Below are 26,590 nucleotides of genomic sequence, written 5' to 3'. Positions count from 1 at the left end.
TGGAAAACGAGTAATATGATGCGCCACATTCACTGTAGCCCGAGCTGATTCTCCTTTGCCTGCATCCACTCATTGGCTAGTTCAACCACGACTCGTGGCAGAAGTGAGGCTACTTGACTGGCGTCGTTTCCACTGCCTTCCAGGTAATACTTGATCTAAGATGTATCAGATTATAAGCCGTCGTTCTGTACATCGTTTAAAATTTCCCACCTTTGGTTCCGTGCCGCTTGTCCTTTTCGCGTTCTCATGAGCATACAGCCAGGAATACTCCGTGGTGGACATACCTCGTTGTAAGCGTGATCTTGGTGCCGTCGGTGGGCGACTCCGCTCTGAACTGTATCATATGGCCGGAGGACAGCGGCAGAGTCGGTTTATATGATGGAGGATTAGCGCTATCGTAGCCGACAGTCAGATCCCGAACACTGGTGACGGTCAGACCCGCTATTTTCTTAGGGTAGCTGGGACTTGCAGCTGTGCCCTAATGGCCATGGCACCACGATTAGGATATTAAAGTTGAGAAAAAACGGAAGTGAGCAGGACACACGGCACCGTCATAGTTGCGCATTCTAGCAAAGATTTTGTCGATCGTTGCTGGCTCGTTGCAGATGAAGTAGCTGTTGCTTGTCTGAAAGGAGCGATATTTTCAGTGAACCTGTTCCTTCATAAACGACACTCGCACACCTGGAAGAAGCCATATCTGAATCGAAGGTTAGTTCTATTTAGCCGCAAAGCCCGCGGCGCAATGGGACGTACTTTTTGTATAGTTCTTGCAAGTGGGAGCTAGCAGTCTTGCCCTGTCTTCGCAAGGCTACTACCATCTCCGCGAACATCACCTGTACCAGAGCTTCGGTGATATATTCTTGGAACATGTGAGGACAAGAATGATGCTTACGCTGGCGGCAACACCGTCCTTGTCACGGATCTCCGAGCCAAACATGAAGCCGATGGCTTCTTCGTATCCGAAGGGGACTTGATATCCTTCTTGTTCCAGCTTCAGTGCAGTATTGCCGATGAATTTGAATCCTGCATCAAGAGGTCAGGTCGACTGTGAAGGTCAAGGGATGCAACGAACATACCCGTGAGACATTCCGCGAACTTGAAGCCTTCCGCCTTTGCCATGGATTCGATCATCTTGGAGCTGACCGTGGAGGCGACCATTGCGAGTTTTTCTGCAGAGAAAATATGCATGAAACCAATGCAGCGCCTTGCGCCATGACGTAAATGCCCACCGATCGGTTTCCCGGAAGTTTTGTACTTGTCAAAGACTGAAGTTGTGAAAAGGGTGCCTAGCTGGTCCCCGGTAAACATAATCCACTTTCCATCCTTGCTGCGGTTTATTTCATCACTTTGACGTTCCATGAGAACAAACAATCACGACATACCCCCTCTCTGCAGCGGCAAATCGATCTGCGTCCGGATCCTGCGCTAGGACATAGTCGGCACCACATTCATTCGCAGTGCTGATAGCAAGATCCTGGATATGCGCGTTGAGATTGTGTCACAGAAATTGACGGCGAAACATACAAGCGCTCCTAGAGGTATATCAGTCGTTGGCCATCCACAATCTGTAACTGAGCACCATACCCTTCTCCTCTGGATTAGGGAACTTGACTGTAGGGAAGTCTGGATCCGGTATTTGTTGCTCCGTTACAGGGGTGAAGGCAGACAGACCAAATTGTTCGAAAGCCCGAGTCATGAATGGGTGGCTTACGCCATGCATCGAAGTGCTGACGAACTTCAGTGATGTTTGCTCGTTCAAAGGCCTAGAGTAATAGACGGTAATACATATGAGAACATTTTCACAGACACGTAGGGCACGCCGTTGTTATTCTCACCTCTGCAGGCAGAGCGTACTGAGAGCTGAGAAATACGCCTCTTTCATCTCTTCGGTCTTGTCAATGCATAGGGGAGAGTTATGAATGCTGTCCGTCTGCCATATTTGAGGCTCGAGATTCGCTTTGATGGAAGCTGAGATACCCTTGTCGTGAGGCTCAATAATCTGTGCTACTAGTGAGTCCTTGTTAGACGAGGAAGATATCGTAATCTAGCGACCTGCACTGCGTTCTCCCAATAGACCTGTTCATAGGTATTTTTTCTAGGTTACTCAGCGTGCAGATAGTTGGAGCGCTCACTTTGTAACCGTTGTCTTGCTAATAGAGAAGTGCATCGTCCGTCAGATCCGACTCCTCAATAAGTCAATATTTTTCAGCTCACCTTCGGATTGTGACTAGCTATAGCGTGCCATTATAGCGTGGTCAGTTACGCAAGCACACCTGATTAAAAGTCGTACCAGTGATCATTACACCACACGCCGCATTCAATCTCTTCACGCTAAAAGGTACACTGGGGCACCTTGTATGAGTCGAGCACTCTACAGATCGACGAATACGAGCTCTTACATGGGGGTGTGTACAAGGCCCCTGTGCAGGTACACCTTCACGCCATTGGATAGGAAGGCTGCCGCCGTCAGCTGTGCGAACCGCTCTGAGTTGTGTCGGTGATCGTGTCCAACGACCACGCCTCGCGACGCCGCATCGCGGACATTCTGCAGAACATATGCGCATAGTCCCTGCGATTCCCGTTCCTGTCTGAGTATTCGAATTTAATAAAGAACTCCTATGACCCACTTGCGAGGCCTGGATGACGATCATATCGTTCATGCAAGCCCAGCCAGCAGCCATGCGGCCACGCAATCCTGTGGAAATAGCGTTAATGTTGATTTTCTTTGCTATAATTGATAAGGTTGTCCATATATACCTGCAGTGCCAAACTCGATGCGTTTCCTGTTGTTCAAAGCTTGTAAGACATTCAATCGGTCTCGAGCTCAGAGGGCCGGTCAGAACCTCATTCGTCTTTCTAGTTCAGCATTGTCTTTAGCCGCATATAGCCGCTGCACCTCGGCCTTCGTTACCTCGTTCTGGCAAGCTCTGTGTTCAACGCTGGCCTTTTCGACTCAAAGAGAGCATACCTGGTCCAGTCGCAGCCACTCTTCAACAAGGGCTTTCAAAGATGTGTCGAGTGTCATATCGGAGAGGTGCTAGACCAAGGGCTACACACAAACTTCCAATTAATTCTAGAATTGAAATCCTGAGAGCATTTCTTACTCGGGAATACGATGCTAAGTCCGTACAGCTGATCCGATGGTGGTAGATTCAGAGAAGGATCTCTAGATCAACACCGAAATGTGGATTAGATCACTCCTCGCCACCACAACGTTAACACGTGTTACGACCGCGCAGGTACTCCATGTGTATTGCGCTTCAATAGTAGTTTGTGTTCGCCATAGTTGAACCTAGGACCCTCCCAGTGGAAATACAACACTGTACATTACATGGGCGAAGATTGCTTTCCATTTCGCACGAGTCCCTACGCATTCTGTGCGCGCGACGCGACTGCCAACGCCTTCGCACCCACCGCCGCCGCATCGTCAACGACCTGCACATGCTTGAAAACATGCCCGCGCTCCCCCAGTGCGTCCAGCATCAGCCCACGGTACGTGTCCAGCCCCGACAGCGAGCCGCCCAGGCACAGAATGCTCTCCGACGCACGGATGGTGCGCGCCTTACCCCCGTCGCCCTCGGGCCGCAGCAGTACGCAGATTTGGTCGACTAAGGCGCCACTCGTCGTCTTCAGTACGTTCAGTGCGAGTGGGTCGCGGTCCTCGAAAGCCGCGGCGAATACGAGCGGCGAGAGGGATGAGAGGCGCTTCTCACGTGGAAGCAGGACCGGGTTCGGATCCGTTTTGGACGCGCTGCCCGCTGCCGGGGGATCCGGGAGGTGCACGATAGTTAGCAGCTCGTAGATGTCGGTGATGCCGAAGCGCTGCAGGAGGCGGCCCTTGAGGCCCCATGGCTTCCCTACAGACCCTCCGTTGACCTGAAGTGTGTCATGCATGAGTATATTCACAAGATGACATGCCAACGACATACCTGAGCGGGTTGTTCCTCCACGCTAGCACGGTCCGCCTCCTCGAGTACCTGGCGGATCGCCTCGCGGCCCACATGGAAGCCACCGCCTTCGTCTCCCAGTATCCATCCCCATCCGCCCACACGGCCCAGCTCCTCCAATCCAAGAGCGTCAGCTGCGTTCGCAGAGCCACTAACCGTGGGCACATCCTTCCTCTGCGTAGGCTCCCGGAAGCTGACGACGATGCCGCCTGTCCCCGCGACTACGGCGATGGCGCCAGTCACGTCCGAGTAGAGCGCCATCGGGGCCGCAAGGAGATGTGTGTCGTTCGCCACGCGCGGTCGGACACCGAGTAGAGCCTCAAGCGGAGGGGTGAGTGTGGCGATCGCGCCGGCTGAGTCGCATCCCGAAATACCGAGCCAGGCGGCGGCGAAGTATGGACGGCCTGCGGGTGGTGGAAGGATAGACTCTGTCGGGTCTTTCACTTCTTTCGAAGACGGTAGCGTCAGAGCAGTTATTCAAGTTAAGGAGAGCAACCGACCAAGTCCGGGAAGTTCGACAGCCAATACAGCAGGGTCACATGCCCGCAGAGCTTCTTCCACCGTCTCTTTTACGACCGCAATGAATGGTGTCAGGCCGAGATATGAGTAATTCGATGACCCGCCCAGTGCACGCGACACTGGGTTGCCGGTGCTATCCGCGAGGACGACAGAGGTCTTCGAGCCGCCGCAGTCGACACACAGGAAGAGAGGCATAGGTCGTCGTGGTCTGCTACCTGGGCTTCGTTTGCAGCACAAAGAGAGGTGGAGGGCCCGAACGGCGAAGAGATAGAGAATAATCGCTCATGATCAGCTACATATAGACAGCAGCCACAGGACAGTCAGGAGCACACGGCGCGCAAGGGGGAAGAGATAGGCTATCGAGATCGTATTCGCTGAGCGCTTTCCCCCGCAAGTACTTGTTTGCGTTCCTCGGGCCTCGAGCACGCGGTAACTGAAGGTGGCGACCACACGCAATGAGCTGCAAGATGAATGTTGCGCGTGCTAGAGAAGATGTCCTTGCGATGCGCACACTCGATCGCACGGCAATGTCCGGCGCTGGCATGTGCCAGTGGCCACACTGCAGCCCGTCTTCAAGTTCAAGTTTCCATAAAAATTAGCCAAACTACGACACACCATCAGCAAATTCTTCCGACGCCAGATCAGTATTGACAATATTCAGCACACATCCTTTCATCGAGCCATGGACGCCAAAACAGACGTCCACGGATTCCGCCAGCCCCACAGCAGACTCTGCCACTGGATTCGAACGAAACACGCGAAGGTAATGTTTGTTGATACCGCTCGTGTAGAAGCGCGCCTTCCCAGGCTGGCCAAAATGTGCGGAACACCAGTCAAGCCTTTAAGAGGCAGCCATAATGTCAATAAAGAATAACATAGCAGAATGGCAAATTTACTCACGATAGATTGGAGTTCACCGAGACGCAGTCCGACGACGCGGCGAAGAAAAGCGACTCGCTAGAATTTGCAGCCGCAAACATTCGCTGGCTCGCGACTGCAACCCAGTCTGCAATAAATTCTGGCTGTCTAGCCCTATCTATTGCGCGGCGGATAGCTATGGCCCTGTCGACCAAGGTCTTCTCCGTGCCATCTAGTAATGCTGGAACCTAGCCGTTGCCGTCTCTTAGCGTCATCCAGCCGGTCAAGGGTCGTAGCCTTACAATAGAAATGGCATTTCCGGCTACATTGCCGTCAATAAACGGTGCTTGAACGCGGCGATACTGCCGAGGTTAGCCACAGAATGTTCATAGCATGATCTGTCTGCTTACGCACACTAGCAGCGTTTGTGACCATCCTGATGCTAACCCCCGAACATCGTTGCAATACGGACACTATGTACGCGGTCAAACAGTCCTGTATGGAGATCTTGACGTTCGTCGCTTTAATGGAGGCGGCCATTCTATCCCGCAGGCGAGACAGCTTGTCCACCGAAATACGAATGCGAATTGGATGAATGTCCTCGTTCGCCTCTGCACAGAGGCCCCTCAGTATCGCTGCTGGATATGTGCGAGCCAGATGAGGCATCAATGGCAGGTATCGTTCTGTTGTCTCCTGTGACGGACGAGGGAGGTCGTGTTTGGTGAATGTCGGTCGAGGGAATGTGGGTTGTAAGCCCTGGTAGCATTGGGAAAGGCAATGCATGAAGCGCAATAATGTCGTCGCGTCTCCTATACCGTTGCGCTTCAGCTCGTCGTATGCTTATAAGGGCGAGCAGCAAACCCAGTGTATGATGCCAGGATATCCCGATGGCGGTCTCCCCCGCTGCAATTGTGAGCTTCAGTCGGAGAAGAGGTGCATCCCCACCGACGGGGTCCCCTTCTGCACTGCTGGACGAATTCAGGAAATGGGCAAGGTCATCTTGGACAACCCAGGATTGCTGTATGCCCACGTCGGGGCTTGTTCTGTACTCGATCTGGACGGGAACTTCATTGTCTTCAAGAGCAATCTGCAGTACGTGGATGAATGTGAATATTCACGCAGACGTTCGACGGAGGTGTATACGAGCACTAACGGACCAAGAACCGTCCATACGCTGTAGACGGCCGGCGGCATGGGGATAGTAACATAGCGCATCCGCAAGGGCATCGGTAAATTTTGGGACGTCCAGAGGACGCGGCACGACGTGCACATTTTTTATCTGCACAGAATGAACGTCAGCGAGGTGGTGCTAATCCGCGTAAGCTGCAGGTAGCACTAGTATGAATGAGTGCCTGATACAAGTTCACGAGCATCAACAGAACGGCACCGTCATATATGCCGGTTACATAGTATGAGTCTACTGGGGGAAGTACAGACTGTGGGCTGGTGATAATGTGGGATCTTACGAAGGTCAGCCAGAGGTCATAACCCGGCAACTGGATTGACAGGTCCAGAGATGAGGACCTCAGTCTCGGAGGCACCGTCACGTCTACAAGTCGATTATGCTCGTCTGAGCAACTGTCCTGCGACGTGCTAGACTTGCTTTGGTCGGCAGTCTGCATGGCAATCAAAGGACATCAGGAAGCAGTCTCATCTCCGAAGGCGGTGCGAGTGTGAGTTCAGTCAGTGCAAACTCAACGGAAGGCCCGTGACGAACCGCCGTGCGGCGGCTGGAGGGAAAGCCAAATCTCTAACATAAATGGTGTAAGGAACGGCTGTGTCAAACTTAAGGACACCAAGAAAGATGCTGTGACAATGGTCTGCTTGTGATATTACAGACTGCTACATTATATGTACGACTTGGTATGCTGTGATAAGTATAACGCAGAACAACAGCCTCTGAACCAGAAGAACAGGCCACTCGTGAGCAGTACACGATAAAAACTCCAACGTCCATACGATACCTATGTACTTATGCCTCACTCGAGACGGAGGTCTCCTTTAGGGAGGCGGACGTGGTAGATGTTTGTCTCCGAGTTGAGCGCCGCTGGGTAACGGAAGTCACGTCGCGTCGCTTCGACCCCCGACCCCTTGTAAGAGCGCCCCGGGGCTCCGATGTCGGTGGGGGCGGAAGAGCGGAGATAGAGGGCATGTTGAGACTACCCAGACGAGGCAAACGTATCTTCAACGAAGGAGTTGAAGATTCAGCCGGCTTAGTAGTCGACGGTCCAGGAGTTGAGATCGCCTTCGTGCCGTTCGGAGGGGGAGACGGTGATCTACGCTTCTTCTGAGGCGGCTGTGGATCCTTGTGTGGTGTAGCAGGTCGCTTCCGACTGCCGAAGTTGGCACTGAATCTCGGCCTGAGAGCAGACAACGGAGTTTCCGGCTCTTCGGACTCATCTTTAGTCTTCTGGGAGCCCCCGGCGTGAACCGGAACAGAAACAAGAGTTGGTGCGGGTGCAGATGGAGGTGCAAGTGCAGGTGCATTTACGAGAGGCACAGGCGACAGTCTCCGCCTAGAAGATTGGCGCTGCCGCCTGGGCCTTGCAGAAATAGAAGTGGGCGCAGAACCTTGTTCTGCTTGCTTGAAGTTCTCAGGAGCAACTTCTCGCTGTGCATCTGAGGATGTGCCGTTTACTTCTTGTAAAGCCTGTGGATGTATGGACTGGTCAGATGTATCTTCAGTCTTCTTGCCTTTGCGGTCCACAGATCGTGAGGGACGACTAGATGCAACTGGGACGTAATCGGCGTCGTCAACACGAGCTTTCCGCCGGGCTTGCGAGCGAGTACCGTTACGTTCGCGTGGAGCAGCTGTGCGTCGAGGCCTAGACGAATTGGCCACCGGCGTCGCGCTTGCCGGTGCCGATGACTCGGTGGGCGCCGGAGGTTTGGCAGGCGGCTGAGCAGACAGCTGTGGACAAAATACCTGCTACGTGAGCTCGACTAGTGAGAACGATCACGCTATCCGACCTCACCTTCGCAACACCGTTCACGGATAATTGTGGCTGATGATCAGGAGAAGATGGATTCATAGCGACAACCCCATCGGATTTTTGACGTTTTCTCAGGTCAACAAGGGAAGGCACTTCCACGGTCTGCACAGGTTCCTGTCGATGTGCGGTCTTTTTACGTCGAAGCTGCAGTCCTGACAACAACTGATACGAAGAAACTCGACTATCAGCATTCGATGCTATGATAGGCAAAAAAGAGACATACAAGTGCCACCTCAATGTCCTCCATAGAGAACAACGGTGCAGAGGGGTCCAACATCGGAGCATCATCGTCCTCAGGCAATGAGCTAAGCGACGACAATGGGGACGACACTGCAGATCCATCTTCGCTATGCCTGAGGTAAGCATGTTAGTTAACATCAGCGGGGCGATGAGCAAGCAACGTACTCCTCCATGAAGCCGCGATTTCTGCTGACTTTATTCCAGAAATCCAAAGTGATGATCTTCTCCGGTATTCTATATCGCCGTCCATTTATGAGAACTTCATCCACTGGGACCTTGTGAGGAGGAGGAACGGGAATTTCGGGCTGTATGATTTCGATATTTCCGTTGTTGTATTGGTGAGGTCTGGTGATGTCTATTGGCACAGCGTTCGCCTTCGGTATGCGTCGCTTTGGTTGCTAGAAGCAATATAAACGCTTAGTAAAAATCGAATGGCGAGACATGACAAATAGACACACAATGACTCGATCAGCATGATTAGGACACATCCACTTCTTCCCCCAAGGCGGCATGAAGGAGAGAGGAGGATCCACACAATCTAGATGCCAGTGAAGATGACAACAATCGCATGAGATGATGCTCCGTCCAGTTTCTGAGTAGCTACTGCTGCTCGTCTCTCTTCTCGGACGTTTCGCGACAGGCGCCGATGCCACGAGACTGGGGGGTAACGCAGACGTTCCACAACGGAAGCACAGCACAGGATCTCCGTTGCGATCCTTCAGCCGGTAAGGGTCTCGGTCCTCGAGCTGACCATGACGACTAAAGACGCGTATGAGTAATACTCTCGCATAATGCAGGCGATACGACTTACTTGAGACGAGGCGCTTTCACCTCCGAGGAGTCCACATACGTTCCTCTAGGCCCAGTCGCAACTGCGAGAGGGATTAGGGATATAAAAATGACATTCTGAGGTCAACGTACCATCCTTGAAATGAGCTCTAATGTCATTCGGTAACTGGTACTCCGCTGGAAGGGTCGTTTGTAGATGTTCGATAACGGGTGCCATGAATTTGAGAGATGCAGGAGGCTTTGGTGGTGGCTTCTAGAAGTGGCGATGAGTAAATCAGAGTGAGGGATATACAGAGTTTCATACTCGTTGAAGGGTGCATGCTGGACAGAACCATCTTGCGTCTCCCTGTGGCAACTCAGATGCATCCATGGGGGGGTCAAGACACCACAAGTGGAAGGCCCTTGGACACCCGTCACAATACACGAGGGATCCCAAGGACCGGCATGAAGAACAGTGGTCTTCGTTCGTCTGCAAGTCGCAATTTTGAGTTCACGCTGGCAGAAGAGAAAATGAGGCAGACTTACGAGGAGAGCAGGATCGCTCATAGACAACGTCACCACTGAGGGCTCCTCCTTGATTCTCACAACCGGGTCCCTCTCCCTTCCCTTCCCTTTGTCTCGTTTATGGGGTTGAGTCGACCTCAGGTTGCTACTGGCAACAGCATCCTCCCCGTTCGGAAGCGAGTTCGAACGGGAAAGCGTTAAGTCATCCGTATCGACAGCCATCGACACTAGGTCAGAGTCGGGAATCTGGTATGAGGACGAAGCCATCGCTTCCTGAGGTGCTGGGGGATCTGATGCGGGGGCGTTTGCGCTGAGGTTTCGGGCGGAAGCCCGCTGCGCCCTAGAGGTAGCCGTTCTGGTTGGGGGGAAACCCAAGTGCCCACGACGCGCACGATACGCAAAAGGTTCATTTTTGCAGAGGTCAGGAGAGCAAGATCAACCGTCAAACTTGTCCTGCATTGTGTAGAATTTTGTGCACTCACCCCTTGTCCAACCTGGCCCTTTTCCTCCGCGAGCCGTCGACCTCAGTAGTTGAGGCCATCGGACTCGCCAAATGTCCCGAGTATGTAGTACCGGGATCAGAACTGGGCAAGTAAGAAAATACGGCCACCGTTTTCCTGTGATCCTTCCGTGGCTGGCCTGCCTGCTGCACGGATATCAATGAGGGTGGACCAGGAAGCACTTCGGTCGCCAAAGTGGGATCCCCCTCCAAGTGTGCTGGCTGCACCACGGGAACACCTGGCAACATGTATGCCGGGACGCTTTCAACAGACGCCATGGCTGTCGAGGGGAAAGGACGGGTCGGAGCCAAGTGAGAACGGCCGACCGTCTTAGATACGCGGCTGGGTTGCGTCAAAACGAGAAAAGCTCAAATCGGCCGGTGCTCAACGCGGTGATGGTGGTAAGCGACAACATTCGGCTCAACAGTCGCCAGCTCTATATACATGTGTCGTGCTACTCCTCTCCGCCACACATACACGCCCCCAAGGCCTGTCATAGCGGCATACGCCCTCTCGTTGCCATGAGCCTATTCGGACCCCAATCCAACCCACATACCACATATCTGGAAAACGGCTACGGATATTGTCAGACGCTTGGTTCCCTCGATGAAAACGCATAAAAGCCACTCACCAGTTCTTTCTTGTTCAATCCTCTTCGGCGCAAGGCCATAGGCCGCGTCAGCGTAAGCTGAAAAGAGCTCAGACCGGCTGTCAGACCGATGTGTGGCGATAGTGGACGGTTCAAGCACCAGATAAACAGCTTGACCCTGTTATTGTAGCCATTGCGGTGGCGAGCAGCGCGGCGAACTACCCCTGGAAACGCCACCGACACCGCCCTCCTCTTAGCGATCATGTACTGCCAAAGCACAGTCGAAATCAGAGAGCAGGCCGGCTCTATAGACAAGAAATCCTGCCAGGCAGCATGGATGACATCGGGTCCTGCACGTCAACGGTTATTGTTATAAGAGGCTCAAGTGCTTGGCCAAAAACAAGCTTAGGGACCTTGGCTACCTGATGTTATGACTGAGTATGCGCCTCCCGGTGGGATGTAAGACTGGTTACATACTGTCTCATGTCGTGGAACCGAGCGGTGAAGTTCGCAAGTCTTCAGAAGCCTTACACGCGCGGGAGGGACAAGACAATGCGGATGCATCAGCTGGTGATCTTCGAATAGGCTCCACGACTAGTTTCGAAAGGGTCGCTTCTCGATGCAGGATCAACATAGAAGTCCCGAAGCCTGATTACTTCGTTGGCGCAGTACTATTTGTGTAGCCGCGTTGTAGGAGGTTCTGTCAAGACGTCAGTATTGACGGAGCGAGACAAAGCATACCAGAGTCCCCATTGCTCAGCACCAGACCCAGAAAAAAGACAGGTAGGAAGGCCTCAACCAGCGGATACAAATTGAGGCCACGAGGAAGGAACCTTCTGCAGTACTGCTAGGACTTCAGTGAACTGGGAGACACGATTTCCAGTCTGGACCCAAAAGAGCCAGATGCAGTGATATCTCAATCCACAGAGTAGGCAGACCGCTTGAGGACAGCTTCCTACGAAGCAAGATTGTGCGAGTGTTGGTGATGTGGCAAGAGGTTACACATTGGACCTAGAGATCCAAAGTTGAGAAGAGGATCGTGTACGGGCGCCTAAACTCCGATCGAGGGTCGGACGCGTTCTATACCACGAGCCACCATCTTCCGCTCAGCCACACATGGCCAACACAACCGTACGTGGCGCGCAGGCCATCCACGGTCAAAACCCACAAGTAAGAGTATAAGCACACCAAAGAAGACATGCTCCTGATTGCTGACCCCGCAGTTTCTAGTCGAGACGGTCATCCGGAACCGTATATACGAGTCGCCCTTCTGGAAGGAGCACTGTTTCGCGTTAACCGGTAAGTCTAGATGCCATTGATTCATGTTGTCTGATGCTTCAATGAGAGTTATGTAGCCGAGAGCCTCATCGACAAGGCGATAGACCTGAAGGCCATAGGCGGCGTATATGGGAACCAGAAGCCGACCGAGTTTTTATGCCTGCTTCTGAAACTGCTCCAGATTCAACCCGAGAAAGAGATTTTACTGGAATATCTGCAGGCCGATGAGTTCAAGTGTGTCTGTTACATGTCGAACAGTGAAACGACACTGACAGATCGTAGGTACCTACGAGCTCTAGCCGTTATGTACATACGCATGACCTTCAGTGCGGCCGACGTGTACGAAATTCTGGAGCCGCTTCTGAAGGACTATCGAAAGATACGATATCGAGGCATGAGTGCGTATCGCCTCCCGCAACGTTCTGAATATCTTGGCTAATAAGTCACTTAGATGGCTACTCGCTAACATACATGGACGAATTCGTCGACAACCTCCTTGTGGACGAGCGAGTATGCGATATTATCCTTCCTCGGCTTACGAGGCGCGACGTATTGGAGGATAACGGGGAGATTGGCCCCAGAAAAAGCCGTCTACTCGACGCCATGGAAGGCAAGAGCGATCACCGTAGCGCAAGCCGGAGCAGAAGTAGAAGCAGCAGTAGGACAAGAAGCTCTGGTAGGGCCAAGAGCCGCAGCGTATCGCAGAGCTCACGCCGAGGCAGAAGCCTTAGCCGGGGCAGTAGGTCTGCGTCACCTGCAGGCTCTGGATATGTCTCGCGCACACCATCCCGCTCACGGTCGCGGTCGGGCTCTAAGTCCCCTTACCGCTCCCGTAGCCGGAGCATCTCTCTGGATCGAGTTAATGGTCTTGCTTCTCCGTTTAGATCCCGCAGTCGCAGTGTTTCTGCGGATCGCATGGAAACCTCATGAATATATCTCGAGCGGAGACTGTTGTATAGTAACTAGAGGGTGTGCCTGGGTTTGGCGAAGCCCTGCACCTTGTGACGGCGGAACTGTTGCGAAAGGACTTTCCATCGCTCCTCCACCACCGGCATCGTCTTGACGGCCGTGGACGACAGGTATCCCCTGTTCTTCCACTGGGTGTACCAGACTGTAGCGAATTGTAAGAGCTAGTTTCTGCAATGTTCATGCAACACGTACGAATGTCTCTGCGATGCGTCGGTGCTGCTTCTGTCCTATCTGTTCGACCCTTGACGCAGTCTTTGAGGGCCAACGGGTTGTAATATTTGCAGAACACGGTGCCGCCTAGCTTCTCGACCGCACGGATAGCGCTCTGTGATGCTCGCGAGGGAGTGATATGGATGGGAGTCTTTAGGTGCTCCATCCCCTAGAAGAAGCATTAGTAGCGATCAGGGAATCCATGAGCGCAAAGCCTACATCACCCAAAAGCTTGATACCATCATGGACTTGGTGAATGCAGCCGCTCAAAAGGAGTTCGCGGGCAGTAATGGGCTTCTCTGGAGAGGACTCTAGGCGGCCCTGGTCTATCCAATGCTGTATCCGGTCCAAATTAATTGGCGCGTACTTCTTGCCGCTCCTGCGCGGACAATCAAACACGAACGACCCTGCGTAGTGGACACACGTACGAATTGACGAAGCCGCGCTTCGGGAGGAGCTTTGTTATTGGTGTCTGTCCACCCTCAAAGCCAACCCTTGGCCCTCTTCCGGCCCGTGACTTTTGGCCATTGTTACCGCGGCCGGACGTCCCGCCTCGACCCGAGCCCTGTCCACGACCTACACGTTTTTGCTGGAGGAATCATATTAAGATAAAAGGCCAGCTGAGTGTCAAGTAAGACATACAGCGTGTTGGGAATTGACTGCTGGTGAAAGGTTAAACAAGTGGACGCGCCCAGTCGCTGCGCGGAAGGTGGACAAGGACATGGTCGATGTCAAGTGTACTCACAAGCGCCCAAACGATCGCTACCTCCGCCATTTCCACAAATGGAAACCCCGACTGATGGGGTATAATCCCAAGATCCCGATCTCACTATCCCGGTGTCCTCATCTACAAAGTCGCGTTAACCTGGAGGAACATACTCAAGCACAAACAGAGGGAAGGTCTGCCAGCCCTCAGGCAGGTATGATGGCCTTGCGTCCTCTCATTGCCGTTTGCGGGACGACAGGAGTCGGCAAGTCTAAACTTGCGATTGAGCTGGCTCTCGCGCTTGGGCAGCGCAAAGAAAACCGCACACATGGATACCACGGTGCTCGTATCATCAATGCCGATGCCATGCAGGTATATAAGGGCATGGACGTCATCACAAACAAGGTTTCGCTGGAGGAGCAGAACGGCGTCGACCACCTTCTCATGGATTTCAAGCAACCTGGCGAGCAATATATCGTGACCCAGTGGGTTCGAGACGCCATGAAAGTGGTAATGAACCAACAAATTCATGTTTTTAACGCTGCTGACAATTCGCATAGATTGATGAAACCCACCTACGCAAGCAAATACCAATAGTTGTTGGCGGTACCTCATATTGGATCCAACATCTTATATTTTCCAACCGACTAGTATCCTTTGACCAAGCTCCTGCAGAGGAAGAGTTGAAACGCGATCCGGGACCCATGTCGGAACCCCTTGCGCGGTCCTTTGCCTCCCTGCCGCCTGAACTGCTCGACCTGTTAAATACGTTACCCGAGCAGGGTCCATCCGCTACCACTCAGCCAGAACTCGCTCATTCACTGCATGTCCTACTATCTACCCTCGATCCACCCACAGCTCAGCGATGGCATTGGCGCGACACCAGGAAAGTATTGCGGAACCTGCACATCATTCGTGAGACGGGCCGTCGAGCCAGCGATATTTTAGCAGAACAGGCACAGGACACTGCTCGACCACGGTAATGATTCTGCTGAAGCTCGCATCGATTGCCTCATTCCCTCAATGCGTTCTTTATGTACAGATATCGAACTTTATGTTTCTGGCTATACGCAAAGCCAGAGATTCTGAAGCCCCGCCTAGATGCCCGTGTAGATGAGATGGTACAGGTACGGAACACAGCATCATATAAACACCGCTCAAAACACATATGCTATTTTAGTAGCAAGGGCTATTGAATGAAATTCGAGCATTGCGAGAGATCGCGTCCGCAAATCCTACGAGATCACTATCTTCACCGCACAGCGACAGCGAAGACGATTCAGATACGGAAGCGCCCATCACTGACTACACTCTTGGAATATACCAATCCATCGGTTCGTGTGCATCTGGTAATTCTTATGCTAGAGACTGACAGCGGTACATTAGGGTACAAGGAGTTCCACAACTATCTCAGTGCTCCCGAGCATTCGGAAGAGGAGTTCAAACTTGCAATCGAAAATATGAAGTCTGCGACGCGGAAGTACGCGAAAAGACAGATTATGTGGATACGCAACAAGCTGTTGCATGTGGCCAATGCGGCGAACGGCGCAAGCCGCGCTGAGTATGGGTTTGATGTCACTCCAACCTACCTGTTAGATGCAACTGGTAAGCGACAATACTTCCCAATTATATCGTCCTGGCGGGGTGACTAACTCGACCGTGATGCAGAGCTCGGTAAGGCATGGGACACAAATGTGAGAACACTTGCAGAACAGATTACTGAAGGTCAGAGACTCCCACTATGCATCGCTCGCGTCCGCCCAACATCCTCACCATCAGATTTCTTGAATGGCAAAGATCTCCCTGACCCTTGTTCCCTATCCGAAACTGCCCGTGAGATGCTCAGCACTTCTGATAAGCGTCCGAGGCAAGTTTCTCTAGTTGCATTGTCCGTGCTTTGCGTCTGACAGACCACGACGTGTAGTGTTGACATGCGGCGCAAACTGGTTTGCCCGACATGTACGGTCAATGAAGAACGGCCGGTCATGATCGCAGAGGGGAAGGAATGGGATGTGCATGTGCGAACACGCACACACCGGAGGCTGTTTAAAAAGGAGCATCGGCGCAAGGACGCTGCAAATGCGAAACAGACGCAACCGGAGAACAAGACTGAGGAGAACACTTCGGAAGACGACTCAATCGTCGACGCCAGTGTACTGTTCGATGCATGACGCGGCTGGTCATGCTCGCCGCAGTGGTAGACTACATGCAGTCGAGGTAGAAACAGTTATCAAGAGCAAATTGGAAGCACGGCGTAAACGTATCCCGAAGGGACGGTTATAATAGACAACGGAGCTTAATGAACCCTGATATCACCGCTCAATATCAATCTTCGTTCGCCCACGTCGGCAGCCACTCCTCCCAGCCATACCATTCGTCACCGATCTCGCTATCAATGGGCGACTGCCGGTCTGCCGCTTTAACATGCATATGCTTGAAAGGGCTGAGAAACCTGTCCACAATGTGGACAGCTCCATTCCGCGCGACAATATCTGCCGTGCGGACCCTCCGCCCCTTCGCGATAATAAGGGTAGAGTAGGAAACGAGACAATGGGGCGGCAGATGGACAGGGAACGTTTTTGCGAATCGAGAAACCTGCACATGCAGGGTGTCATTCGTAAGACTAGGCACATCCAAGTCGACAGAGTAGATCGGTACAAGGGGGCGTCCGGACGTGGATGGACCGACTCAGATACGTCATGCGACGGCGCAGGGTCATGACAGTCGAAGTTGCTATCGGAGTACATGGGCTTTCGATCCCCTCAGCTGTCCTGAACCATGGGGCGATCAACGCTTGCTCATGGGCGCTCAGGACGATGGGCAGGTTATCCAACGGTGCAAACAATGTGATAATTGGCTTATCCTGTGAGTGGAATGGCTACATTGTACGGGTAGGAAACACCCACTCAGTGGATGTGTCATTGGGCAGAGCGGTAACTTCCTCCGAAATGTTGCAGCCTTCGTAAACCTGCAATCATTACCAAATGCAAATCAAAGTTAGTATTCGAACGATGGAGGAAGACGGACAATACCTACGCCAATCGCCCAGAAAATGATCGATTGTCTTGTTCTCGATCCCTAGCGGTAGATGTTCGTGCAGCTTTGCCGGGAGGTGCTATTTGTGAGGAACATGCATGTCCTAGGTTGTCCATCTAGGTCCACAGGATATTGAGGAATATTACCTCCAGATGCCGGATAAACGGTCTCTTCGTATTCACAAGCGTCGAGATAGAAATCCCTAAAACAGGATCTTGACCTGGTCGCCCATTGGCAACCACCCCAAGTGGTTTTAGGAGGACAGCCACTGCAGTGAGGAGCAGCATCAGGAGCAGACGAAGGAATGTAAGGTCTAACTACTGCTCAGACATGCTTTCACGGATCATACAGCGAACCATGGCAGTCCGCACCATCGCAGCGCCCGGTAGGTCTCAGGTAGACACACGAGGGATATGTTCCGGGATCAGCTCAGACCTGCGCAGGAAATTGTTTAGAGCGAACCCAGCCGCAGTAAGTGTGTGGAACTTCGCCAGCCCACCCCCCAGCTCGGCTAGATCCGTATGGATTGCCGTTCAGCAAGCACATCTACATGGGAGTGACGGAACTTGGCTGAAGACATGAATATGAAGTGCGAGTGAGGGGGTGAAACAGTGTTTGGGTATGTTACTCTACGAGCTGCCGGAACTTCTCCTGGATCTCATTATATAATGCGTCCATGCTCTGCTTGATTGGTTCCTTTCCTTGTGATGGCGACTGCGCATGGTATAATGAACATCTATGAAGCCGTCTACAAACAATGAGCTTACCTCGAACTTCATCTGCGACAGCTTGTACATGATGTCGCCGGCAGAGTCCCTGATACGCGCGAACGTGATGTCGCTTTGTGAAACCGCCTTGAGCGCAGCATCATGGAACGCGACAAAGTTGCGTAACATCGCGCTCGTCTTGTAGAACGGACAGAATCGGTCGTATTCGCTCATACCGTTCTGCTGGAGGAAGTCATCCTTCAGCATCCGCGCGACCTCCAGCGTGATCTTGTCCGCCTCGCCGAGGGCGCTCTTGCCAACCAATTGCACGATCTCCGCTAGATCGTCCTCCTTTTGGAGAATCTCCTTCGTCTTTGTGCGCAGCTCCACGAACCCAGGCTCGGTCGTCTCATAGTGTGGCTCGAGCACCTTCGTGTATTTGGAATACGAGATGTTCCAGTTGACGGACGGGAAATGCTTCCGCTGCGCGAGCTTTTTGTCAAGACCCCAGAAGACTTGCACAATACCAAGCGTTGCCGACGTGACAGGGTCTGAGAAATCACCACCCGGAGGCGAGACTCTAGAAAAAGGTGAATCGCTAGTCCATCTGAAAACAAAATGTACTCACGCTCCCACAATTGATACAGTACCTTGGCGAACAGGATTGCCAAGACAGGTTACCTTACCTGCTCGTTCGTAGAAGCTAGCCAACTTCGTGCCCAAGTATGCCGGATAACCTGAATCAGCAGGCATCTCTGCCAGACGACCAGAAATTTCACGCAACGCCTCAGCCCACCGAGATGTCGAGTCAGCCATCATGGATACGTTGCTGCCCTGGTCACGGAAGTATTCTGCAAGCGTGATACCAGTATAAATGGACGCCTCACGCGCCGCGACAGGCATATTGGAGGTGTTCGCCACGAGCGCGGTACGCTTCATGATAGGCTCTTGGCGGTCGCCGACCTCCATGGTTAGCTCTGGGAACTATAGCATCGTATTAGATGGAACACAATTGCAGACTCTCGCACTTACGTCCATCAACACTTCCGCCATCTATGTACACATTAGCACATCACTAAGCTGACATCCAGCTCATCTTACCTCGTTTCCTCGCTCGCCACATCCGACGTAAATGATAATATCGCTGTTGGAGTACTTGGATAGCGCTTGAGAAATGACGGTCTTTCCACAACCGAAGGCACCAGGAATAGCTGTTGTTCCACCTTGCACGCATCTAAAAACGATCGGTAAATCGATAAATAGAAGACACCTGGGACGCGACGTACGGGAACAGCGCATCCAGGATGCGTTGTCCGGTGAGCAGAGGATAATCCGCGGTGTGCTTCTCCGTTACAGGCCGAGGTGCCCGGACAGGCCAGACTTGCATCATCGTATGCTTCGTAGTTTTTCCGTCAAACTCGGTCTCCAGCACGATATCCTGGGATAATTCATGAAGCCTAGTATATAGCCGATTGTGCCAGATAGTACGTACGTCCACTGCATAACTGCCTTTCTCTGCGGTCCAGGTAATTGTACCAAGGGCGCGTGGAGAAAGCATGATCTTATGTTGGTCGACCAAGGAGTTCTCATAGACGCGTCCAAAGATGTCACCGCCGGAGATGTGGTCTCCAACCTTGTAGTACTCTATCAGAGTTGATGCGACAAATATGCGTTATATGACGTACCTTATAGTTGATTGGGTCGTAGTCCCACTTGAGTGACCGATCGAGGGCGTCTGTGTTGATTCCGCGGGGTATGTATATCGACTTGGAGAGTTCTTGAATGGACTACGGAATGATCAGCGCTGAAGACACTGCGGATGGTAGGGACATACACGGAGTGGTCGCTGAATCCCGTCGACAATATTGGACATAAGACCTAGCGAGCTGTGAGATATCATACCAGACTGCGCAGCTTATTGCACACCTGGGCCAAGCTCTACGCTCAGTGGCTTCCCTGTGCGCAAGACGGGGTCGCCGACCGTAACCCCCGATGTCTCCTCATAGACCTGAATTGTCGTCTTGTCCGCATCGATACGAATGACCTCTGCACGCGACCACTGTCAGCATACATGGGCGCATCCAACATACGTTCAGTGCCGACCTCCGACAAGCTCATCATGTCCCACACGGACGAGCTCGTACATAGCAGCTCCCGTCATGTTCTCCGCAATTACGACGGGTCCGGAGACGCCATAGACCTGGCCGAAGCGCGACTCGCGCCCCTCATCAACTATCTTGGGTAGGTCCCTCTTCGCGTTCTGGAGCGCGCCAGCCATGATGTAGATGCGAGTGAGTGCAAGTCCTGTGTCCTGGAAGTGCCCCGAACTGAGGTAGATGCGCCGAAGTGCGTCAGCGATGGGCGCGCTGCCCGAGGCCGCGTAGGGGTCTGTTTCACGTGACTGATGCACCGTATATGGACACGTAACGGAGATAAGATGCGCTACGAGCGAGGCGCGTCGTACTGACGCGTCCTCGAGCCCATTACGAATCCCTTCCACTTCCACTTGTTCTCCCATCCACATTCCGTTCACGACACAACATGGCACCCAAATCGTGCGTATATGCTACCTGCGTAACCTCACGTGTGCTAACCAGCTTATTGCAGTGACTGGGAGAAGTGTGCGTATGGTGCGGCATCCTGAGCGCATTGTTTTGACGTTCTCTGGAATGCAGGGGAGAAGAAGGCCGACGACAAGGACGAGAAGGAGATCAAAGGCACGCTTATATACCCTCTCTCTCTGCTCGATATGCTCACAGAAGTCCAGCCCTCGACGACAGTGACATCCAGATCCTGAAGACATATGTACGGTCAACTCACAGCGTTACTCCTGACATATCTAATTGAGATATAGGGCCAAGGACCATATGCTCAAAAACTGAAGAAGATTGAGAACGACATCAAGGACGCGCAGAAACGTGTAAATGAGAAGCTTGGTATGCACTCACTTGTCCATTTTGCGCTCAGAATATAACCTCTCTGTTCTTCAGGTATTAAGGAGTCTGATACCGGACTTGCTGCGCCCAACCTTTGGGATCTTGCGGTCGACCGACAACGTATGGGCGAAGAGCACCCGCTCCAGGTCGCCCGTTGCACGAAGATTATCCCCATGAACCAGGAGGCCGCCGCTGCAGCGCGGGCAGTAAACCCACAGGGCGCTCTTCAGGGCCAGAAGGGTGCCGACGAGCAAGACAAATATGTAATCAACATCAAACAGATTGCGAAGTTCGTTGTCGGCCTTGGAGACCGGGTTGCGCCAACAGATATCGAGGAGGGGATGCGGGTCGGGTAAGCCATAGTCTATGATACCCACGTACACAGACTAATGACGAGTGCAGAGTCGACCGTAACAAATATCAGATCCAAATTCCTCTGCCTCCAAAGATTGACGCGTCTGTTACCATGATGCAAGTCGAGGAAAAACCTGACGTGACGTACTCCGACGTCGGCGGTTGCAAGGAGCAGATTGAAAAGCTTCGGGAGGTCGTAGAAACGCCGCTCCTATCGGTATGTGCACCATGTTTTGGCCAGGCGTCCACCTGCTGACACGCCCATCAGCCCGAACGGTTCGTCAACCTCGGTATCGACCCACCCAAGGGTGTCCTACTCTTCGGCCCACCAGGAACCGGAAAGACGCTCTGCGCTAGAGCAGTCGCCAACCGAACAGATGCTACATTTATTCGCGTCATTGGCTCAGAACTTGTACAGAAGTACGTCGGTGAGGGTGCGCGCATGGTGCGCGAGCTGTTTGAGATGGCACGGAGTAAGAAGGCATGTATCATATTCTTTGACGAAGTCGACGCGATTGGTGGTGCACGATTCGACGATGGTGCTGGTGGAGACAACGAAGTGCAGCGGACGATGTTGGAGCTCATCAACCAGCTGGACGGGTTCGATCCGCGAGGGAACATCAAGGTGCTGATGGCGACGAATCGGTGTGTGCAATCATATCAAGGACCCTCATCTTGTGTTGAACGTCCATTTACAGACCCGACACGCTGGACCCTGCTCTTCTGCGTCCTGGTCGGCTAGATCGGCGCGTCGAATTTTCACTACCTGACGTGGAGGGCCGTGCAAGCATCCTCCGAATCCACGCAAGAAGGTTGGTAGTTTTTGGTCAAGCTGTACTGTACACCGCTGACATGTGCCTTAAAGTATGAGCTGCGAGCGTGACATCCGGTTCGACCTGATTGCTCGACTATGTCCCAACACGACGGGTGCCGAGTTGCGATCGGTTGCTACGGAAGCGGGCATGTTCGCAATTCGTGCACGGCGGAAGGTCGCGACAGAGCGTGACTTCCTCGATGCCGTCGAGAAGGTCGTGCGACAAGGCACGAAATTCTCTAGCACGTACGTGTTTCCCTCGTTTATTGCATGGTTGGCCGGCTGGCTAACGGGAATATTCTCCAGGCCTCTGTACCAGGTGTATAATTAGATTCTCGTTTCTTACTATGTTGCATTTATGACTCGTATCAGTATGTGGATGTGATTATGGACACTACGCCATGAGATCTAGTAATGACAATAGCCTCGTATTCGAGGATGTCTCATTAGTGAGTCAAGAAGAGCGTTATGACAATATCAATGCGGGCGCAATCATGGCGCTGGCGCGGTTGGTCGACGAGCGTTCGCCATGAGAGGACTGCATTTCTATTCATTGCGACCTCCAACACGCTCTAGTCTGCAAGGCAACACATTCCCCTGCCGTTTTGAACATCGCAGGTCTCATATTGGAACGCGTAGAACTCTACATCTGCGGCCCAGTGACTACGAAGATGGAGGGATATCTGCAGCAGAGCTCTCGCGGCTCATGGAGGAGCACGCTGAACAGCCTCCCCGCCCGCTCACGCTCTCTACGCTCCTCTCGCTCGCCGACCCGGTGACCCCAGAGTCCGTCTTAACCTCCGTCCGGTATGTCACCAACGAAATACCCCGCCGCATGGCTATGCGTGCCCGCTCCCTCGAGGCGCTCCCCTACATTGTGGGCATGAACCCGTTCATTGCACGCACCCTAGAGGCGTACCGCAAGAGCTTCCGCTTCTTGACAACGTACCCACCTGTACAGACCCTCGAGGATAACCAGCGCCTGACGGCTGAGCTCGATGGGCTCGTGCAGAGTCATGCAAACGATATCCCCACCATGGCAAAAGGGTGAGTACCATTCATTCTACAGGAACCTCACTGCGATTGTCCCTTCTGTACGATGGTGACACCTGCTCAGTGCTTCATGATGTAGCTTCCAGGAATGTGCCCGCTACTTGACTCCGGAGCAAATTAGCACCTTCCTCGACGAGGCCATCCGCAACCGCATCGCCGTGCGCCTCATCGCGGAGCAGCACATCGCGATCTCGCGTGCCCTCGAGGAGGGCGGCGACTTGAAGGATCACCACGGGGTCGTCCACCTCTCCTGTTCGCCCCAGGACATGATTCGCATGTGCGGCTCCTGGGTGAGCGACCTCTGCGAGGCGACACTCGGCGCACACCCCGAGATCATCATTGATGGCGAAGTGGATGCTACGTTCGCGTGAGTACCTTCGCACTATCCATTCAGCGTAGACCTTTACGACGGGGCTCCGCATAACGCGACAGGTATGTCCCTGTGCACCTCGAGTACATCCTCACGGAGATCCTCAAAAACGCATTCCGTGCGACCGTCGAGCGGCATGCCCGCCAGCCTTCCTCCATCCGCACCTCGCCGGTCCCGCCCGTCCGCATCACCATCTCGCCGCCCCCGTTGACCCCCATTCCACGCCCCCGCTTCCTTTCCATGCGCGTCCGCGACCAGGGTGGCGGCGTCTCCCCTGCGCATCTTGCGCAGATATTCTCATACTCCTTCACCACCGCGGGGCGTGCGACAACGAGCCCTGGCGGCGGCGTCGGGTGGGACGATCAGGAGACTGGGGGCGGCCCATATGCCGCGCAGCACGTCGGGGGAAGTGCGGCCATCGGCGGCATAGACTCTATGGGCGGCGCCGGTGGTCTGTTCGCAGAGATGACAGGACGTGGAGTGCAGGTGGGGATGGGAACAATTGCCGGGCTCGGATACGGCCTGCCTATGAGCAGATTATATACGCGGTGCGTGTGCTCCTGAAGCGTATTGTATGTTGCTGATGTTGCTGCAGTTATTTTGGTGGCTCCCTCGATCTCATGTCTTTGGATGGCTGGGGTATGTGGTGTATAATCGCTCAATGTGCACTGTTTCTGATCCTAGCTGCTTAGGGTGTGATGTATTTCTCAAGTTGCGATGTCTGGACGATGCAGGAGACGTAGAGATATGAATGGAGTAAAGTAAATATGCTTTCTTGCTTCCAGGGTAGTCTGTACAAGTATCACGTCCAGAACCCCAATGAGCGGCATTGAATCCAGCTGTATTGGTATGCAGAATTGTGATGCGAGTACGTATACGGTGGTCAATTAACAACAGTAGGCACGACCAGTGTCACGAGCGAGCAGATCAAAGCGATGGGGTGCTGATAAAATACAGAGAACCTGGGGTATGCAGCAATGTGGGATAAGACCAGACCAGCTTGGAAGTTGTCAGCGTGCTATGTAATGTAATGTGCAGATAGGGAGCAGGTTCTACGGAGAAAAGCGGATAGGGTTCGTGAGGGCAAAGCAACATCAGGGCATGATCATTTCGCGGCCTAGAAGGATAGTCAGATGAGTATCACATTGAAAATGACGTTCATAATTCACCATTGTCCGATTAGAGTGATAGGACGACAACGACTGTGCTTGCGACGTTCTGTATGTTCGTGATGAACCCAGAGTAGAATGAACCGAACTCGATCCACTTGGCGTGTTGGGGACAGTGCCATTCGTGCGGGTGGTACGGGCTGTCAGGGGAGTAGGGGCACTGATCATAGACTTCTTTGGTGTCTCGGTGACCTTGCTCGTCCGAGAAGCAAAGTTTGAGGTCGAGGTCAGTAACGCCTTTGCTGTACCGGGAGTTGGACTGGCGATTTTGGCACGCCGGCCGGCGGTGATGAAAGGATGTCGTAACGCCGCTTGGGGCTTCACTCGTCGCTCCGGGTCCCAGACCAGACACTTCGAGATGAAATCGATGAATAGTTCATCGTCGCACCGTAAAACTTGGGCCAGACTTTTAGAGCCAGGTCTTCGTCTCTTCCCCTTGGAGTTGACTACCGGCCGAGGAGCACCAGTGGTATCTACGACAAGACATTAGATTAAGGTTTATATGCGAACCTCTAGTGAACAGTTCTTACCAAAGAAGAGCCTCTTGCGTGAACTGCGGTTGACGAAGTCTTTGTCCGGCACACCAAGGACTTCCATGATACAAGAGAGCTGTTCTTGCTCGTTCTCTCCGGGGAAGATAGGGAACCCTGTATAAAGCTCGGCCATGATGCAACCCAGACTCCACATGTCGATGGCCATATGGTAGTTCATGCCCAGAATGACTTCAGGAGATCGATAAAACCGACTTTGTATGTAGGTGTAGACTGAAGATGACGTTAGTTCACCGATGGATCGCAGGAAGTGATTTGTCCCACTCTTCTCGTGCTCGAAGCAGCTGCTACCAAAGTCAATGACCTTGATGGCGCTCTTGGCAGGATGCCGGAGGAGAACGTTCTGTGGAGATTTGTGAGACACAGGTATCACTATACTATGTAATGCATACTTCGGGCTTCAAGTCACAGTGAACAATACGATGATGCCGCATCAGCGAGAGTGACTGCAACATTTGGCTTGTGAAACGACGAATGAGTCCCGTGGTGAACCCGACAAAGCCGTTGGCCTTGATCAACTCGTAGAGATTGATGCTGAGCAATTCCATGGCAATGCACAGATGGTTGCGGAAGTAGAAGTGTTCAGTCATTTTTATAACATGATGCTTCTCATCCTCGTCCTTAAGTCTTCCGTCAGTACGATCTCAGCCATAACGTGCGTAAATGCTCACCCATTTGCGGAGGCTATCCAAGATCTTGATCTCTACGAGGGCTTGGTGGTGGAACCGCTTCTTGTTTCGGATGATCTTGATGGCTACAGATTCACCAGTGCAGTGGTCGCGACAATGCAGCACCTGTCCGAAAGATCCCTTGCCCAATGTATCGATGACTTCATAACGGTATGCCAGGTGGTCACGATTGACGACAAGATAGTCACCACGCTCATCGTCATATCCATGATTGTTCGTAGAGTTATCGACAGTGGCTGGTTTTTTGTCACTGTGAGCACCAATGTAATAGACCGATGGGTGATCGAAAATCTCCTTGCGCTCATAGTTCGAAAGGTATTGAGCTTGAGAGCTTTTCAGAACAGCTGAAAACAATGTCAATATCTGATAAGGAAACTATTGAGAGTGTACCAACCTTGTGGGGAGAGCGGCGCGGCTGGAGGAATGGGCTCTGGGAAGCGTAACAAAGCGTCAAGATCCTCCTGAGAAGCACCAGTCGCTAGCTTCTTCGCTTGTTGCCTCCTAATGTATTGCAACATTTCCTCATCTCCCACTAGCTCCTCCTCATCGATAGAGCTTGGAGCAGGTGAAGGCGTGGACAGGGACTGCCGGCTTGCAGAGGGAGACGCCATAGCCTGCTGGATGCTGTGAGACGACGAAGAGTTCGATGACCTTGAGGTAGGAAGAGACATCTTCGGGCTAAGTAACTTGAGACCCTTTGAAGGGGACAGCGCAGAGAACCGATGCGATGTTTGGGGCTCATTCTGCTGTTGTTGCGCAACCGAAGACACAGATGCTACAGAACCAGTGGAGGACTTCCGTAAACCGGC

The 26,590-nt window shown here is 52.8% G+C and overlaps 10 protein-coding genes across 10 annotated transcripts; 3 read left to right on the top strand and 7 right to left on the bottom strand.

The window, feature by feature from the left end:
• Positions 1–29: 29 nt before the first annotated feature.
• Positions 30–3,025, bottom strand: POSPLADRAFT_1136615 (hypothetical protein; the record flags this gene model as incomplete). Its single annotated transcript, XM_024484706.1, has 21 exons — positions 30–155; positions 211–232; positions 285–471; positions 541–625; positions 682–697; positions 754–833; positions 893–1,023; positions 1,077–1,169; positions 1,230–1,327; positions 1,383–1,474; positions 1,580–1,763; positions 1,836–1,999; positions 2,053–2,076; positions 2,133–2,150; positions 2,215–2,231; positions 2,291–2,343; positions 2,400–2,569; positions 2,628–2,695; positions 2,758–2,783; positions 2,844–2,917; positions 2,969–3,025. 21 exons carry the CDS (start codon positions 3,023–3,025, stop codon positions 30–32), a joined length of 1,785 nt encoding a protein of 594 aa, XP_024341805.1.
• A 230-nt stretch (positions 3,026–3,255) lies between these two features.
• On the bottom strand, positions 3,256–4,718 carry POSPLADRAFT_1178616 (hypothetical protein). Its single transcript, XM_024488603.1, has 3 exons — positions 4,448–4,718; positions 3,930–4,393; positions 3,256–3,876 (listed from the first exon to the last, which is right to left on the bottom strand). The coding sequence occupies exons 1-3, from the start codon at positions 4,659–4,661 to the stop codon at positions 3,367–3,369; spliced, it is 1,188 nt and encodes a 395-aa protein (XP_024341804.1). The 5' UTR covers positions 4,662–4,718; the 3' UTR covers positions 3,256–3,366.
• Positions 4,719–5,657: 939 nt separating this feature from the next.
• Positions 5,658–7,000, bottom strand: POSPLADRAFT_1178613 (hypothetical protein; the record flags this gene model as incomplete). The annotated part of the gene is made up of 4 exons (XM_024488602.1): positions 6,791–7,000; positions 6,478–6,633; positions 6,186–6,411; positions 5,658–6,133 (listed from the first exon to the last, which is right to left on the bottom strand). Exons 1-4 carry the CDS (start codon positions 6,944–6,946, stop codon positions 5,658–5,660), a joined length of 1,014 nt encoding a protein of 337 aa, XP_024341803.1. The 5' UTR covers positions 6,947–7,000.
• Positions 7,001–7,296: 296 nt separating this feature from the next.
• POSPLADRAFT_1044433 (hypothetical protein) lies at positions 7,297–10,628 on the bottom strand (the record flags this gene model as incomplete). The annotated part of the gene is made up of 10 exons (XM_024478535.1): positions 7,297–8,235; positions 8,258–8,387; positions 8,572–8,670; positions 8,723–8,955; positions 9,016–9,316; positions 9,369–9,429; positions 9,479–9,599; positions 9,651–9,815; positions 9,872–10,140; positions 10,397–10,628. The coding sequence occupies 10 exons, from the start codon at positions 10,626–10,628 to the stop codon at positions 7,297–7,299; spliced, it is 2,550 nt and encodes an 849-aa protein (XP_024341802.1).
• A 1,427-nt stretch (positions 10,629–12,055) lies between these two features.
• POSPLADRAFT_1087984 (hypothetical protein) lies at positions 12,056–12,823 on the top strand (the record flags this gene model as incomplete). The annotated part of the gene is made up of 5 exons (XM_024483057.1): positions 12,056–12,109; positions 12,163–12,238; positions 12,295–12,451; positions 12,500–12,615; positions 12,669–12,823. Coding segments are annotated over 5 exons (558 nt in total), but the record flags the coding sequence as incomplete, so codon positions are not given.
• A 356-nt stretch (positions 12,824–13,179) lies between these two features.
• Positions 13,180–14,119, bottom strand: POSPLADRAFT_1053795 (hypothetical protein; the record flags this gene model as incomplete). Its single annotated transcript, XM_024480450.1, has 5 exons — positions 13,180–13,328; positions 13,379–13,565; positions 13,616–13,775; positions 13,825–13,985; positions 14,039–14,119. 5 exons carry the CDS (start codon positions 14,117–14,119, stop codon positions 13,180–13,182), a joined length of 738 nt encoding a protein of 245 aa, XP_024341800.1.
• Positions 14,120–14,246: 127 nt separating this feature from the next.
• Positions 14,247–16,385, top strand: POSPLADRAFT_1065027 (hypothetical protein; the record flags this gene model as incomplete). The annotated part of the gene is made up of 10 exons (XM_024481891.1): positions 14,247–14,612; positions 14,663–15,081; positions 15,145–15,229; positions 15,286–15,326; positions 15,366–15,436; positions 15,489–15,707; positions 15,771–15,827; positions 15,882–15,990; positions 16,027–16,120; positions 16,338–16,385. Exons 1-10 carry the CDS (start codon positions 14,319–14,321, stop codon positions 16,383–16,385), a joined length of 1,437 nt encoding a protein of 478 aa, XP_024341799.1. The 5' UTR covers positions 14,247–14,318.
• Positions 16,386–17,762: 1,377 nt separating this feature from the next.
• Positions 17,763–20,123, bottom strand: POSPLADRAFT_1133797 (hypothetical protein; the record flags this gene model as incomplete). The annotated part of the gene is made up of 11 exons (XM_024484396.1): positions 17,763–17,852; positions 17,906–18,425; positions 18,474–18,829; positions 18,878–18,898; positions 18,947–19,079; positions 19,132–19,283; positions 19,338–19,478; positions 19,531–19,632; positions 19,680–19,723; positions 19,772–19,891; positions 19,949–20,123. The coding sequence occupies 11 exons, from the start codon at positions 20,121–20,123 to the stop codon at positions 17,763–17,765; spliced, it is 1,854 nt and encodes a 617-aa protein (XP_024341798.1).
• A 263-nt stretch (positions 20,124–20,386) lies between these two features.
• POSPLADRAFT_1053792 (hypothetical protein) lies at positions 20,387–24,123 on the top strand (the record flags this gene model as incomplete). The annotated part of the gene is made up of 14 exons (XM_024480449.1): positions 20,387–20,400; positions 20,453–20,466; positions 20,521–20,624; positions 20,700–20,781; positions 20,836–21,133; positions 21,184–21,352; positions 21,404–21,780; positions 21,834–21,947; positions 22,001–22,195; positions 22,589–22,996; positions 23,082–23,369; positions 23,435–23,920; positions 23,968–24,011; positions 24,065–24,123. 14 exons carry the CDS (start codon positions 20,387–20,389, stop codon positions 24,121–24,123), a joined length of 2,652 nt encoding a protein of 883 aa, XP_024341797.1.
• POSPLADRAFT_1065025 (hypothetical protein) lies at positions 24,120–26,299 on the bottom strand (the record flags this gene model as incomplete). The annotated part of the gene is made up of 7 exons (XM_024481890.1): positions 24,120–24,489; positions 24,542–25,014; positions 25,072–25,305; positions 25,357–25,435; positions 25,485–25,712; positions 25,764–26,125; positions 26,176–26,299. 7 exons carry the CDS (start codon positions 26,297–26,299, stop codon positions 24,478–24,480), a joined length of 1,512 nt encoding a protein of 503 aa, XP_024341796.1. The 3' UTR covers positions 24,120–24,477.
• Between the last annotated feature and the right edge of the window lie 291 nt (positions 26,300–26,590).

This window comes from Postia placenta, assembly GCF_002117355.1.
Source record: "Postia placenta MAD-698-R-SB12 unplaced genomic scaffold POSPLAscaffold_3, whole genome shotgun sequence".
NCBI classification, from domain to species: Eukaryota; Fungi; Basidiomycota; class Agaricomycetes; order Polyporales; family Adustoporiaceae; genus Rhodonia; species Rhodonia placenta.
This window is presented reverse-complemented; position numbering and strand designations above follow the sequence as displayed.